The following is a 14060-nucleotide window of genomic DNA, read 5'->3' on the forward strand; positions in this document are numbered from 1 at the left end:
TAATCTCACACAAATTTTGAATAGCCTATGATAGAATTATTGAGGAATTAATTAAATTACAATTGCCCAAGCTAAGTATTTGTTTGATTGATAATTTTCACAATTGTTACATTGCACTTCTTTTTGTTTTCAAAATTTGTTTTAAACAATTTTCACAACCCTCCCCACCCTCCCCCCCTCCCTTCTGGTTACTTCCTATAAGTTCCAACTTTTTTTAGGAATCCATATTAGGCTCTTTGTAGTTCGACCTCGGACTTGCTACTTGTACTGCTAGTTGGTATAAAGGGTTTGTTTGGTGATTTATAAATCTTATTTGTATAGCAAGGGTTTGTGAACAACACCAAAATTCCTACTACCATTGACCCATGCAAATACCTTCCCAAGGGATGTTGCGCCTAGGACACCACGAGGCCGAGCATGAATCTTACCCTGTGAACTCTTTAGGAGAACGTGGGTGGAAAAACGACATACCTGTTAGATTGTATCAGTAAGCAGCGGAAGCAACAAGGATCATTAAGCACTCTAATTCATTAATTTTGGCAGAATATAAAGCATGCTCTTACAAAACAAATGGGTTTCAAGTTATACCTTTGTAGATCTCTTGAAATCTCTATTTCCATCTTTAACTTTCTCCAAATCTCGTTGTAGACCACCACAAGATCTTCTCCACTATTCTCTTGGTACAAGATCTTCTCCACTAAGCTCTTGATACTCTAGATTGAGTTGTGGGACTCAAAATAAGCTTGAATCAAGGAACTTGGAGAATAGCTCACAGCAGCAACCCACATGAAGAACACCTTCTTCACATGAATTTTTCAGCAAAAATTCTACCGATTGAATTGCCTCAAATTCATTCCAATCTTCTCAATAAATAATTATTTAAACAATTTAAATAATTCTAATTAATTTAATATCAAATATTAAATTAATTTTACACAAATCCACCTTCATATATTTAAATCATATTTAAATATCAATTCTCCAATTCCATTTAATTTCTAAAATTTATACGTGTAGTAATTGTCGGGGTTGATGCCCTAAAGTCTCGTGTCCTGTAGTTTGTAAACAGTATATACGAACACCAGTGATTGTTAATATATGATATTTACTTCACATCTTGTTGTTTTACTTGGTTATTTGTTTTATTTGCTTTACCACAAACCAATGAATATAAAATCCCTTGTTATCTGTATGTAACTCAAGCATGTATGTGGTGACATACAAGTGGATCATGTCTTGAGTGATAACCAAAATGGTCTGTAGTATATGGATATAGGAGGAAAACCTTATCCTGGTAATGCTACAGACGCAGCCCGCTTTGTGGAATGGTCACAAGTGTTGTGACTTGCCACAGATGATTTGATCCTGATCATTCGTATTGGGGACATGCGAGCGGGGGCATCTTATACAAAGAGTTTGTATAAGACCTGACCACGAAGTGTTATGTCTCATTATATAACACCATTCATAACAGAGACTTCACTTCACTAAGATAACCATACGTAACATGACCTCAATCTTGAGTGAGTTGGGAACTCCTGCCATTGAAGGCGGTCCTTTCATTTGTATGGGTGCGAGTGGCCAAGTCGCCGATTCAAACCTACTATTTTGGGGATTCGTCTGATTTGGGAGCTGGGAACTCAGCAACACAAGATGGACTTCACTCCTTCCTCGAGACAGGGGTAAGTAGATAGATGGCTCCCTTAAGGGCTGATTCCGGGTCTTGAACGATGTGACGCCACACACCTTCTCTTGGCCCAAGAGGTGTTCATACATAGTTGGACTATGTTGTATTGTTCATTAGAGGAATCAGTGGTACTTAAGAAGTGAAATGTAACTACAGGGGCAAAACGGTAAATTGGCCCAATTCTACTTACGAGCATCTGTGAAAGGTCATCATACTCTTGATTGGTTATATCCGATGGACACAGAAATATATCTGTGATAAGAGTAGTTCAGCTGTTGGTCTTTAGTGGAATCACTGATAGTTAACGGATGGTGAATCTTGTGGCTAAAAAGTTTAGTCAGCTATTCACGTACTGTTAGAGCTTCGAGCCACAGGTCCATTAGATCACCTGGGTAGCTTGGATAAAGTCGAGAACTAGTGTTTGGGTTAATTTGAAATGTTCAAATTGACTAGAGGAAGTTCAATTATATATGATATAATTGGACTGGTTAATTATATATGATATAATTAGATAAATGTATGAGATACATTATTTTGGAGAAAATTAGATATAAATATGATTTATATCAAGTAGAGGAGAAAATACTATAGTAGATATATGATATCAAACTATAGGATATTAATATAATATGATTATATTTATTAATTAAATTAATTGATTAATTATTTGATAATTAACCGATTAATCCACGTTCGGACGTGGTAAGTGGGGCTGCAAAGGTTATGTAACCGGTGGGTTAAAGCTATAAAAATCGTTTTTATTTTATTATTCAATCGGTGGGTTAAAGCTATAAAAATCGTATCGCTCGCGCCCAAAAAGAATCCGTGAAAGAGCGATTGCGAGAGCCTATACGATAAAAGCTCGCTCGTCTAAACGATCGTCAAGTTCACGTGTTCTCTAAACGATCATATACATCTTTTCTAAACGATCGTATACATCTTTTCTAAACGATCGTTCAGTTTTTCCTAAACGATCGTGTAGCTCTACTATAGATAAGCATTTCCGCTATACGATAGCAGAGTTCATCTCCCACTTGCTTATCGTCTACACGACGTCTTCTCCTCTGTCCTCTACCAAACTTACCAGAGCCCACTCTTTGGGTTTTTTATGCTGAGGATACCCGGGTTTCTCTTGTGGTGGTGTCATCCCCACGACATTGTTTGTGTACGTTCGTATCATGTTGTTGCAGTCGACAGACTCGCCGGGTACTGGTTGATCGGTGGGAGGTTTTCCGCTGCTTTGGGTTCAGTCATTCGAAGAGTTTCTTCATCTAGTATGAACCCTTTCTTTGTGTTTTATTGTATTCTGAGCATGCCGATTATGAGTTTAATAACTGTTTGTATGGAATGTATATCGTTTATGTTTCGGTCACTGTGAAATCGGAGTGATCTAAGCCCGCTCATGGAACTTTCGGTATGAGATCCTTCAGTAATATCTCATATAATTACTAATTCCTTTAATTCTAATTTGAATGTTTCAAAGTAACTTATCACGCAGACCTATAGATCATGGGCTCCAACGATCCAAGATTAATTGGCTAAACTCATTAGACCAAATTAACACCCATTTGTTAACTAATAGGTCACTCCACTAAAGCCCATAGTTGAACTTCCCTCACTATAGATATATTATGTCCACTTGATATAGTCATGATTAGTAAGTCAACCCTTCACAGGTTGTTCATAATAACAGCTGGGTCGAATCTCTATTTTGCCCCCGAAATTACCTCTTGTTCCTTAAGTCCCTACTAATTTGCTGATGAACAATTTTTTTGTGATCTAATCAACAAAACCGAGTCCTCTCGGGTCAATGAGAGGGCAGGGCCCCTTTGTTCAAGACCCAAAATCAGTACTTAAGGGAACAACCTCTTTATTATCCCTAAAAGCGGGTAGGAGTGAATTCCATCTTGCACCCTATGTCCTCAGCTATCTATCTGGTCTTACCCCTGAAATGGGAGTTTATTGAGCCAGCGTTGTTGAGCCAACCCTCACCTATGCAAATCTAAGGATAATCCTGAATAAACAAGAGTTCATAGTCAGCTCAGGATTGAGGTCAAGTTACCTAGGTCATCGCTTTGAAATAGTCAGTCTTAAACAATAAACAGCGTTATAAAGTAAGAGTGACTAATTTCGTGGTCCGATCTTGTACAAACCCTTTTGCACAAGGACACCCTCACTCCTCAGGTTATATCTGTACGAATTAGGATCACTTCATTTGTAGCACTTTACAACTCTTTGTAATAACTACAGAGCAGGCTACATCCAATAGTGTTACTAGAATAAGGCACCCAATCTTATTCATATACTACATATCATTTTGACTATTTACTCGAACCTGGTCCACTTTTATGTGTCCACATAAATTTTAAGTGCTCATGTAATAAGGGACTTTTAGGTTTATTAGATTTCTAATAAACAAAACATCTATTCAATAACATCTTATTGAATTTTCAGAATAAATTATATTGTTTACAAACCACGAGTTTTAGGACATAAAACCCAATGATATCATATATATCTTTTTCCTCCTACTAAGTCTTCTACCTTTTTGGGTTTATTAACTTAGAAAAAAAAAAGGCTAATTATTTTAACTAGGTCCTTGTTAAATTTTCTCGATATAACGCTATATTGCATAGTTTAACAATATGTGTTTTTGTTCATTTAAATCTTTTAATAAAAATAATCACTTATTGCATGCTTATAAAATATTTGCCCAATTTACCTTCCAGGTCCATTCCCAGGTAGAGGTATTCCATTTCCATCAGCTTAAAAACCTTAGCCTAGGTAGAATGTTCTTTAGATAAAGGTCCTTTATGGGCAATTATTTTATAAATCTAATTTTTTAACCAAGTTCATTTTAATCCTATTAAAATGAATTAAAAGATTAACCTATTTATAATCTCATTAGAAATACGTTTAACATAAGTCTAGGTAAATCGATTTCAAACCATTTAAAAAATTTTTGAACTTATGTTTACATGCAACTCTTGATTATTGATTTTAATCTAATTCATTGAACTTATAACCTTTATAAAACAATGAATTTGTCAAAATCCTTTTCCGTTTGCATTATGAAGACTTTGATTAAATATAACGTACTAATCTAATTAATATCATGCTCAATGCAAAGTTCATTTTTCATCTAATTATAATGCTTATAATTATCATACATGAAAAATAAATATACATATTAATTTCTCTATATCATACATTATCACATTTATGATGCATGAATATGCTTACTCAAAACATGCATTCAAATAATAATTATATTATAATGCATGAGCATGCTTATATTAATCATGTAACCATATAACATTTATATGATGCATGATCATGCTTATCCTGAGGTGGGATTTTAAAATTATATGGCATACATTATGCAACATATAAAACACACAGTTAAATAATACATTACATGCATATAAAACTATATAAAAGCTATGATAGACCAACTATTGGCATCCTGATTTTAACAAAATTAAAATTACAAAGGAAAACTATCATCCTTGCGTTGGAAGAGACTCTTGCGATCAACTATCTACCAGGTACCTTCCATGATGCACAAATCGAGACGAACAAGGGATTTGCAGTAAACTCCATACATGGCAGACGAAGTGCTCGACGCGTGGGTTTAGAGTACCGCATGCGTTGGACAATGAAGCTCAACGCATGAGTATCCTCCCCCTCGCATTCGACTATGAACATTGCATCCACCATGCCTAAATCCCTTAACCGCATGGGCATTGACTCGCCATATGGTATATTACCTCCCGCATGGGTTCACATTTAGCCTTTTAAGTGTCGACGCATGGTATGCGTTGACGCGCTTACCTTCAAGCTCATCTGCTTTGTAAGGCCATCACCCTATCGCATGGAATGTGTCCTGCTGCAAGCCATCATCGCATGCCATCTCGCTACAAGCCATCATTGCCTACCAAGATACCAGGCGTCATGAGACAGAAGCAAATCCTCTAATTTTCTCTGAAAAACTGGGCTCCAAAGAGCTTTGCTTCTGACCCCAAATGACCAAATACAGACTCGATTATAAAAATAAAATGTCCAAACAATAGGCTTTTATATTAATCAAATCAATAAAAAAAAATTTACAATATATGGTGTCAATAAATGAAATTATTTATCAAGAAAATCTCATACATTTTCAAGCAAAATGCAGAAAAATAACCCACCTCATGAACTGGTTTTTGTTTCAAAAAACAAAAAATCAAAATACAACAAAAACTGGCTTTGATACCAACTGAAGGAATCAAATTTCCGCGAAAGTGTGTGAACGCCTTGCATTTAGACATTCGATTTTTATGGAAACAAAAATAGTAAAATAAAACATGCATTTGTAGAATAAACATTCAAACAAAACTATAAACATGCTAGAAAAGAGGAAGAAGAGAAGAAATCAAAACTCACATTTGTTGATTCTTTTAGTTTTCCTCTTCCACCGTTATCAACGATCTCAAACTTCTCCAATGAAGGACACCACCAAAAAAAGTTACATTGCTATTCTCTAGGATTCCAAAGAACTTGGAAGAGTGGTCTCCAAGAACTTTTGAGGATAAAAAGGCTAGAGAACTTTTAGAGAGAAATTAGATAGAAAGTGGAGGCTTTGAAGCTAGGTAGGTTGGTTTTTTTTTTAATGTGTGTAATCAAAACCCTTAACCTAAATGGTCTATAAGGATATACTTACATAGAGAAGGGTTACTCTCTTCTCCAAGTATTTTCCTTTATTCCCTTAGTGCTAATTAGTTAAATAACCCTTATTTAATGGTTATTTAATTAATTGACACATTAATTAAATGACCATATATTAAACCTTATTTAATATATATTTAATTAATTATCATAAATATCATATATTTATACTAACCTCCAATCTCCATTGTTTCTTATTCAATTAATTAACCATTAATTAATCAGTTAATTCATATTCAATATGAAATTAATTAATATATAAATATCAAATATTTATATGTATACATCTTTATATGAATCCAATTCATATAAATCTAATATTTGAATCTTATTCAAATATATCTCTCTTACATAATTTGAATTATAGATTATATTTATAATTAACCATTATATATTGATCTCATTAATATAAAATTCCATTGATTTGAATAATTTAAATCATTCCTTATTACTCTTCTTTAATGAGCTAACGAGAAGACCTTATGGACCTATAGACTAGAAGTTTTAATGATATGGGTTTAATTGATTAAACTCCTAATCAATATTCATTAACTACCGATCACTCCACTAAAGACCAATAGCTGCACTCTTCGTACTGTAAATATATTTCTATGTTCATTGACATAACTAATCAACAGAGAAATAACCCTTCACAAATGCTCATAACTACAGGGGTCAAAATATCGTTTTACCTCTACAGCTACATCTAACTCCTTAAGTACCACTGATTCCTTTAATGAACAAATAGTTTATAGTCCAACTATAAACTAACACCTCTCGAGCCAGTGAGAGGTTGAGGCTTCATTGTTTAAGACTCGGAACCAGCTATTAAGGGAGCAATTTATCTATTTTTTCAAGGAATGGGAAAAAGTGAATTTCATCTTGTGTAGCTATGTTCCTAACTCCTTAATCAAACAAATCTCCAAAATAGTAGGCTTATTGAGTCGGCTATCATGGCCACTCTCACCCATACAGATCAAAGGACTGCCGTCATAAACAGGAGTTCACAACTCACTCAGGATTAAGGTCAAGTCTCTTATGGTCATCCTAGCGAAATATTAGTTTCTTCAAGTAACGGTATTATAAAGAGAAACTAATTATTTTGTGGTTTAGTCTATAAACTCCTTTATAGAGGATACTCTCATTCACATGTCTTTATATGAACAATATGGTTCATATTGTTTGTAACATTTACGTCTCATATAACAATTACAAAGTGGGTCGTATCCGCAATGTTACTAGGATAAGGCACTCAAAATTGGTTATTACTTGAACAGAAACCACTTGTATGTCAACCACATACTATTCAAGTGACATCATATAACCTTGGATCTTAGTTTACTGGATTGAATTAATGTTGTCTAAATGTCAAATAAAATACCTCTAATTTTATTAGATATATAATGTGTGTTAACAAAACTACAAACCATGAGATACACTAAATTTAGGACATCAATCCAAACATAGGAGAGCTCAGATGACCTAGTAGGAAGATCCTAATGGAGTTCAGTAAACTTAAGTGGAGTTAGAGTGAGCTCGATAGACGCATGGGGAGCTTAGAAAGTGATCTTAGAGGACCAATAGAGAGAGCCTAGTGGAGCTCAATGGACTCAGGGGGAGCTTAAAGTGAACTTAGGGACTCATAGAGAGCCTATGAGAGTTTAGAAAACCTATAAAAAGAATCTAGTGGAGCTTAGAGGATCCATGGGAAGTGCATATTGAAGCTTAGTGGACGCATGGGGAGCTTAGAGTAAGAGTAATGGACTCATGGAGCCTAAAGGAGCTTAGAGAACCCATGAGTTGAGCCTAGTGGGGCTTGAAGGAGCCTAAGAGAGAGCTCAAGAGGACCCATGGGGAGAGGAGAGCTTAGAGAACCCGTAAGATGAGCCTAGAGGTACTTACAGAAATCATAGGGAGAACCTAGGAGAACTCATAGGACATATGGGAAGAGCCTAGAGGAGCTCAGATGACTGCATGGGAGGCCTCAAAGCAATTGAAGTTGAAGTCGCCTAGATTCATAACAAACATGACATAAAGGAAACGTTGAGAATTTGATTGGACAATGCATTAAACATCTATTACAGTAATGATGTAACAGACCAATAAATTAACTCGATAGTTCCAAAAATTTTATGAGGGATAAAGGCTTTATGATTAGCATTTAGTGACGGTTATGCTTTACTATTCTATATAAATGACCAAAGCCTCTAGTCGAAGGTACACCTAAAATACCCTTCTATTTTCTACAAGTTATTCACAAACTCAAGACCGAATTTGAGCATCGGAGCGTGTGTGACTTGGCACCACGCCGATGCTCATTTTTTTTTTTTTTTTTTTTTGTAGGTATTTAGATTATTTTTCCCTGTAATACAAATTTATAATTGATCCATTTTTTGGCACAACAAGTTACAAATAAAAAATTTATACATATGAAATTTAGAGACTTATTAGATACAAAATGAGAGTTTAATGACCTATTATAGACAAATTGAAAGTTTGGATACTAGACTTTTTTCTTTTTTCTTCAAATACCATTTTTGTCCACCACTTTAGTTTTACTTTCAAATATCTAAAAATAGATTAAGTTAAAATCTTAAAACTTGTCCTTGTTATTAGATTGAATTTTCTTTTAAGTTTTTTTTTTTTTTTTTTTTGTTTAATGTGGGATAAGGGTGTTCAAATAACCTGACAACTCGAATAACCGGACTACCCAACCCAAAATATAAGGGATGGATTGGGTTAGTTTTGTTTTTGGGTTGGATTAAACTCTTTCTATTTTTGTTGGCTAAAAAAAATTTTGGGTTGACCCAACCCAACCTGAATTTGATATATATAAATAAAACATATTTTATATATTTCTCTTTATTTACAATTTGATTATTTTGTATTGATTAATTTGTAAACTTAAATATTTTTATTTTAAAATTGTTATGATATTTATCTTTATTTAAAATTTATAATAAATATCTTAGATATTTGGTATTTAACATTTGAATTTTATGAGATTTTAATTATTAGTCCTGTGTTGTATATAAATTTACATATTTTTAATTAGAAAAAAATAAATTATAACCCGACAACCGTTTAAGGGGTTGGGTTAGACCCAACCCATGTACACCTCTTATGGAGTGGGAAATTGAACTTTAATACAAGTATTATGTCAATTGAACTAGGTTCATTTTAGTAAAAGAATTTTCAAGTTAACTCTCACTGAAATTGGTAAAATAATAATTCTAACTGTGTTTTTAAATTTATAGACGAAACTTGTAGAAATCGATTCTAAAAAATTAACAATAAACTAATATTAGAAAATGTTAAATTTTAAGTATATAAATTAAACTAAAACTAAAATAGAATAAAGATTAAAGTCGAAGTGCAAATATTTCTCGAACTAAACCCTAATCTTATATCTAAGAAATTATTATAAGATGGCTGGTTAGAAGTTTATTTCTTTTAACTTTTAAAATTGTAACTAATAGATATTTGTACTTTTGAAAAATATATAAGGTAGGGAAATGAACCTCTGATTTTGAGGTTGTAATAGAATCTTCATCTCTCAATTTTGCCTAATAATCTATGAATTAGAAAATAATGATAATAATAAGTCAAAAATTTACTAAACACAAAATTTTCATAGACCTATGAGCTATATACAATATGAAACCTGAAAATTTAAAAACCAAAACTTGTAATTTTAAGAAATTTACCATACAAAATATATAATTTGGGTTTCAATTAATTTTTAATCCTTGCCAAACTTTTCTACTCAAACATACATTTCCTTCATTCTGAAAATCAAATACATACTATTTTTACATGAGGGTAGAAAAACTGAGATAAAAGGTAATTCCACAATTCTTTGACATAGAACATCATTTGAGCAGGTGGTATATAGGGAATATTCATCACCCATTCAAAAGTTCTTAAATAGAACAAATGGGCTCTAATAAAGTAATCAACAAGAAAAATAAAATGTTTCAACTTTCAACTATATAATAGATATGTTACCTCCTACCTTTCCATCATCCTTGGGCTACTTTATTTAGAGAGGGAACCAAAAACAAAGAAACAAAAAAGGCCTGTTATTGCAGATATTGAACTATCAGGAAAAACTACAACATCAAAGCAAGAAGTTCAAACAAAAACAGGTCAGTCAAAAAGATAAAATCCTATTTCAGATGATGTCACACAGAAGAAAATTATGAAATCATCCTGGGGGATCTACCAGTTTGTTTCAAACTATTTATATCATCAAATACACAAACAAAACGTTGGGCAAGTGCTTGAAACTTATCATGGAAGGATTTTACGTCGATGGCGCGGTGTTTCTCGCCTCACATACATCTTCTCCATTTCGTTCAATGGCCTGCTTGAACCATTGGGCAAGCTGACAAACTTCCATCCACCACCACCTCCCCGCTTACCTCGAGGTCCCATTTTCTCTATTGTGAATTTCCACCCATCTGCAGCCCGACGCCTACTATATTTGTGATGAAAGACCTCTCCTGCAATCTGCATTTCAAAGAAACATGTTATGTGAAAATTCTTCAAAATTATAAAAGTTTGAGCAGTGAACATTTGAATTATAACTACTTATGCTATTGCAACTTCAGAATAATATAAGTCAATCCCACTAATGATAATAGTAGTGAGGTTAAAGATATTGTTAATAGAATTTTTGTCCAAAGTGGCAATTGACATGGGTGGTCTTTTTTATGCTTTTATATGACTATTATGTTCAACCATACTTTGTCATACCAATTTAGGATCTGTAAAATATTTTTAATAAAATTTGAGGGTTACACCTCTCCTCTTTAGGAGGAAAAGCCTCAAGACTGTCTTTAGACTGTTTAACCATCGATCATTAATGTCATTTTCACATTTCAGAATCATCCACGTCCAATAAAGTAAGAATTATATGGTAAATTGCTTCAGGAAGATTCTCTTTCATTACTCACTAAGCCATTTCATATCCAAATAGTGTGACAAGTGTACAACAGAACTTACTTTCTTTTTGTTGAAATTCATCTTCTCGACAAATTCTTTATATAGCATATCATCTTCTTTTTGGGAGATCTCATAATGGACTTCATCCAAATCTCTGGTTGTACCGTCCCAACCCTCCGGCATAACCTTGAAATCGGGTTTGTATGGAAGGGATGCCACATGGAATTCCCGGTCATGGGATTTAAAGAATCTACAAGGAACAATGCCAATGGTAAACAAGATAAGATGGCAATTGTAAACAAGATAAGATGGCCATCAAGGAGACAAGACTTAAGAGGTCAATGCAAATGGTAAACGAGTTTATACTTTATACATGTCAACTTAAAAATCTATTGCGTGGTAACTTCAAAATCTTATGCACGTCAACATCTAGATATTTTACCTTCAAAGCCAATCACACAATGGGAGCAGTAATACAATCAAAATAACCTTAGAGAACGAACTGTCAGCTAAAAAAAACTTTGAAACATCGAACTTCACCTTAAAAGATTCATATTATCAATAGTGGTAGGCTTGTGAAAAATTAAAATATAAAAACTAGATTGAATTCAATCACTCAAATGGTTCGAGGAAGAAAAAGATTAAAAGTTATAATTCAAAGACAAAGTAATTAACATAATAAGTGTGTACGTCATGGAGAATTAAAATATTGGCCAGAACTAATGTTATCAAAGTTCAATTAACAGATGGCTTTATGAAGAGAAAGACTAATGAGTTGGGGTAAATCATTACTAAATGTTTACAATTCTCACGTCTTTCCTAATTTATTCAACCACAAATCTCAAAAAGCTCAATTGAAAGTCAGACAAGGAAACGTGTACCCTCACAAAATATCTTTTGGATAAAAACAAAGATTAACAAATCGTAAACATAAAAGACAAAACAGGTGTTCTGGTGCCAATCACTTATCTGTCCGTGGTTTTCTTTCCTTTAAATGTTAAATCAAGATATTACAGAATAAGAGTCCTAAGAACAATGTTTTTATTATTCCAAAAGTGTGAAATCGTTTTTGCAAAGACAGAAATATGACGGGGTGAGTCACTTTTAGGATGCTATTCTGATATCCATCTCAATTTTACTAAAAAAAGAAATGAATATAAGACTACTTATTAGCACTGTGATTCAAGAGAAGGATCGAATTTATAACATACTCAGGGCAGGTATCGAGTAAAAGCTCAACAGAATCATCCAATGGGTGGCCTAGTTTTTTCTCCTCTTCCTCTTCAAGCTCTTTCAGCCAAAGAATGGCATGGACCCTTTGCCTCATAATCCTGTAATCTTTAGCGAGCTTCTCGACGGTATATACCTCAGGGTTCTCCTTGTGCAAGCGATACATCTCAGCCTTCTCTGAGTCTTTGAGATAAGATCCTCTAGCACCAGGCTCTTTTACTTGTTTCAAAAGCATGCTCATCTCCCTCATCCTTTCACCCCACTTGTCCACAAAGTCCTTGCTTTTCCGGTTTTCCGCCTCTAATTCCCTTATTCTGTCTTCAATCTCTTGCAACCCAGAAACTAATGAAGATTGTGGTGATTTTGGTGAATCCTCCCCTCCACTAGTCCTGTGGCCTACAACCTCCCCATCAAAATGCTCTTTGGTCAATCCAGTAGACCAAGAAGAAACAGAATCCCAGCCAAAATCATCTGATGCGGTGCCAGAAAACGATTCACTCACACTCTTATCCGATTCATTCTTAGACTCACCTCCATCAAATCCACCAGATTTTGCAGAGAACTCTCTCAAATTGGTTAACCAAGCTCCTTGGGCATGCTTCAATGTTGAAACTGAATCAATAAGTAAATGAGATCCCACATTTTCTTTTAGAAGTTTTGAAGTAATTGTGGTTTTGCCAAGAGAAGTGGAACTGAGACGGCAAATTAAATGATGCAGATTTTGCATGGTCAAATTACAACCCTCTCTGAAAATGCCACAACAACAAATCCGTATCCCTTTAAAACCAGAACCTGAAGGCAAAATGAAGCTGAAATCACTCAAATTGGTGCCAAACAGCTTATCAATTCCAACAAATTTTTTTGGTGAAGAAAACTAAAAGTGAATTTTCTTTTTTGCTTTCTTCATCATCTTAAATTTTCCTGCTTATTTCTTCTAACATGTGATGCAATTTTAGTGTTACGTTTACATTTGAATTGATTGAACATTGGCTGAAGAAGAAATTAACAAGAAAAAACAAAAGGATTCGTCGATTGTTCTTCGTGAGTGAGTAGGGTAAATCAACCGACCAAAATAAAAATAAAACAAAATATCAAAACCTTGGGGGTGGATCTGAAAAATGGGCGGCGGCCCGATCTCCGCAACGGCGTAGGTTAGGGCTGAACCCCGGTTTCTGTAACTGATTGGTCGGAGAGGCGAAAGAGAGTGAGAGGAAAGGGAGTGGCGGCGAGTACGTTGGAAGGATGAGAGTGCAGCGTCCGGCGGCGTGCGACAGGGCGGGGAGCGGTAGCTGGAAATGGGAGGGAGGGAGGGGGCGCTATTTGTGAAACAGGGTTTGGAAAAAGAAGAAAGCTGGTTCAGTTCAGTACAAGAAAAATAGAATGGAGGGAAAAAAAAAAAGTAAAAAGAAGAATAATATATATATATATTTTTTGGTGAGAAAGGAAACTTCATGAATTTTTTTAATTATACCATTACATGATAGGAGTA

At 34.3% G+C, this 14060-nt stretch overlaps 1 protein-coding gene across 1 annotated transcript; it reads right to left on the reverse strand.

Moving 5' to 3' along the window:
* Positions 1-10459: 10459 nt before the first annotated feature.
* On the reverse strand, positions 10460-13952 carry GCD1 (ribosomal protein L20). The gene is made up of 4 exons (XM_039050078.2): positions 13670-13952; positions 12553-13363; positions 11402-11591; positions 10460-10906 (listed from the first exon to the last, which is right to left on the reverse strand). Exons 2-4 carry the CDS (start codon positions 13296-13298, stop codon positions 10688-10690), a joined length of 1155 nt encoding a protein of 384 aa, XP_038906006.1. The 5' UTR covers positions 13299-13363; positions 13670-13952; the 3' UTR covers positions 10460-10687.
* Between the last annotated feature and the right edge of the window lie 108 nt (positions 13953-14060).

The sequence above is a fragment of the Benincasa hispida genome, chromosome 11 (assembly GCF_027475165.1).
Source record: "Benincasa hispida cultivar pf3 chromosome 11, pf3_genome.v1.1, whole genome shotgun sequence".
In the NCBI taxonomy this organism is placed as follows: Eukaryota; Viridiplantae; Streptophyta; class Magnoliopsida; order Cucurbitales; family Cucurbitaceae; genus Benincasa; species Benincasa hispida.

Excerpts from the sequence above, each read along its gene's own strand:
- GCD1 (XM_039050078.2), bottom strand. The coding sequence starts at position 13,298 with ATGCAAAATCTGCATCATTTAATTTGCCGTCTCAGTTCCACTTCTCTT. Across the intron at positions 11,592-12,552 it reads TTACTCGATACCTGCCCTGA|ATTCTTTAAATCCCATGACC; the intron begins GTATGTTATAAA and ends TGTTCCTTGTAG. Across the intron at positions 10,907-11,401 it reads TGAATTTCAACAAAAAGAAA|ATTGCAGGAGAGGTCTTTCA; the intron begins GTAAGTTCTGTT and ends TTTGAAATGCAG.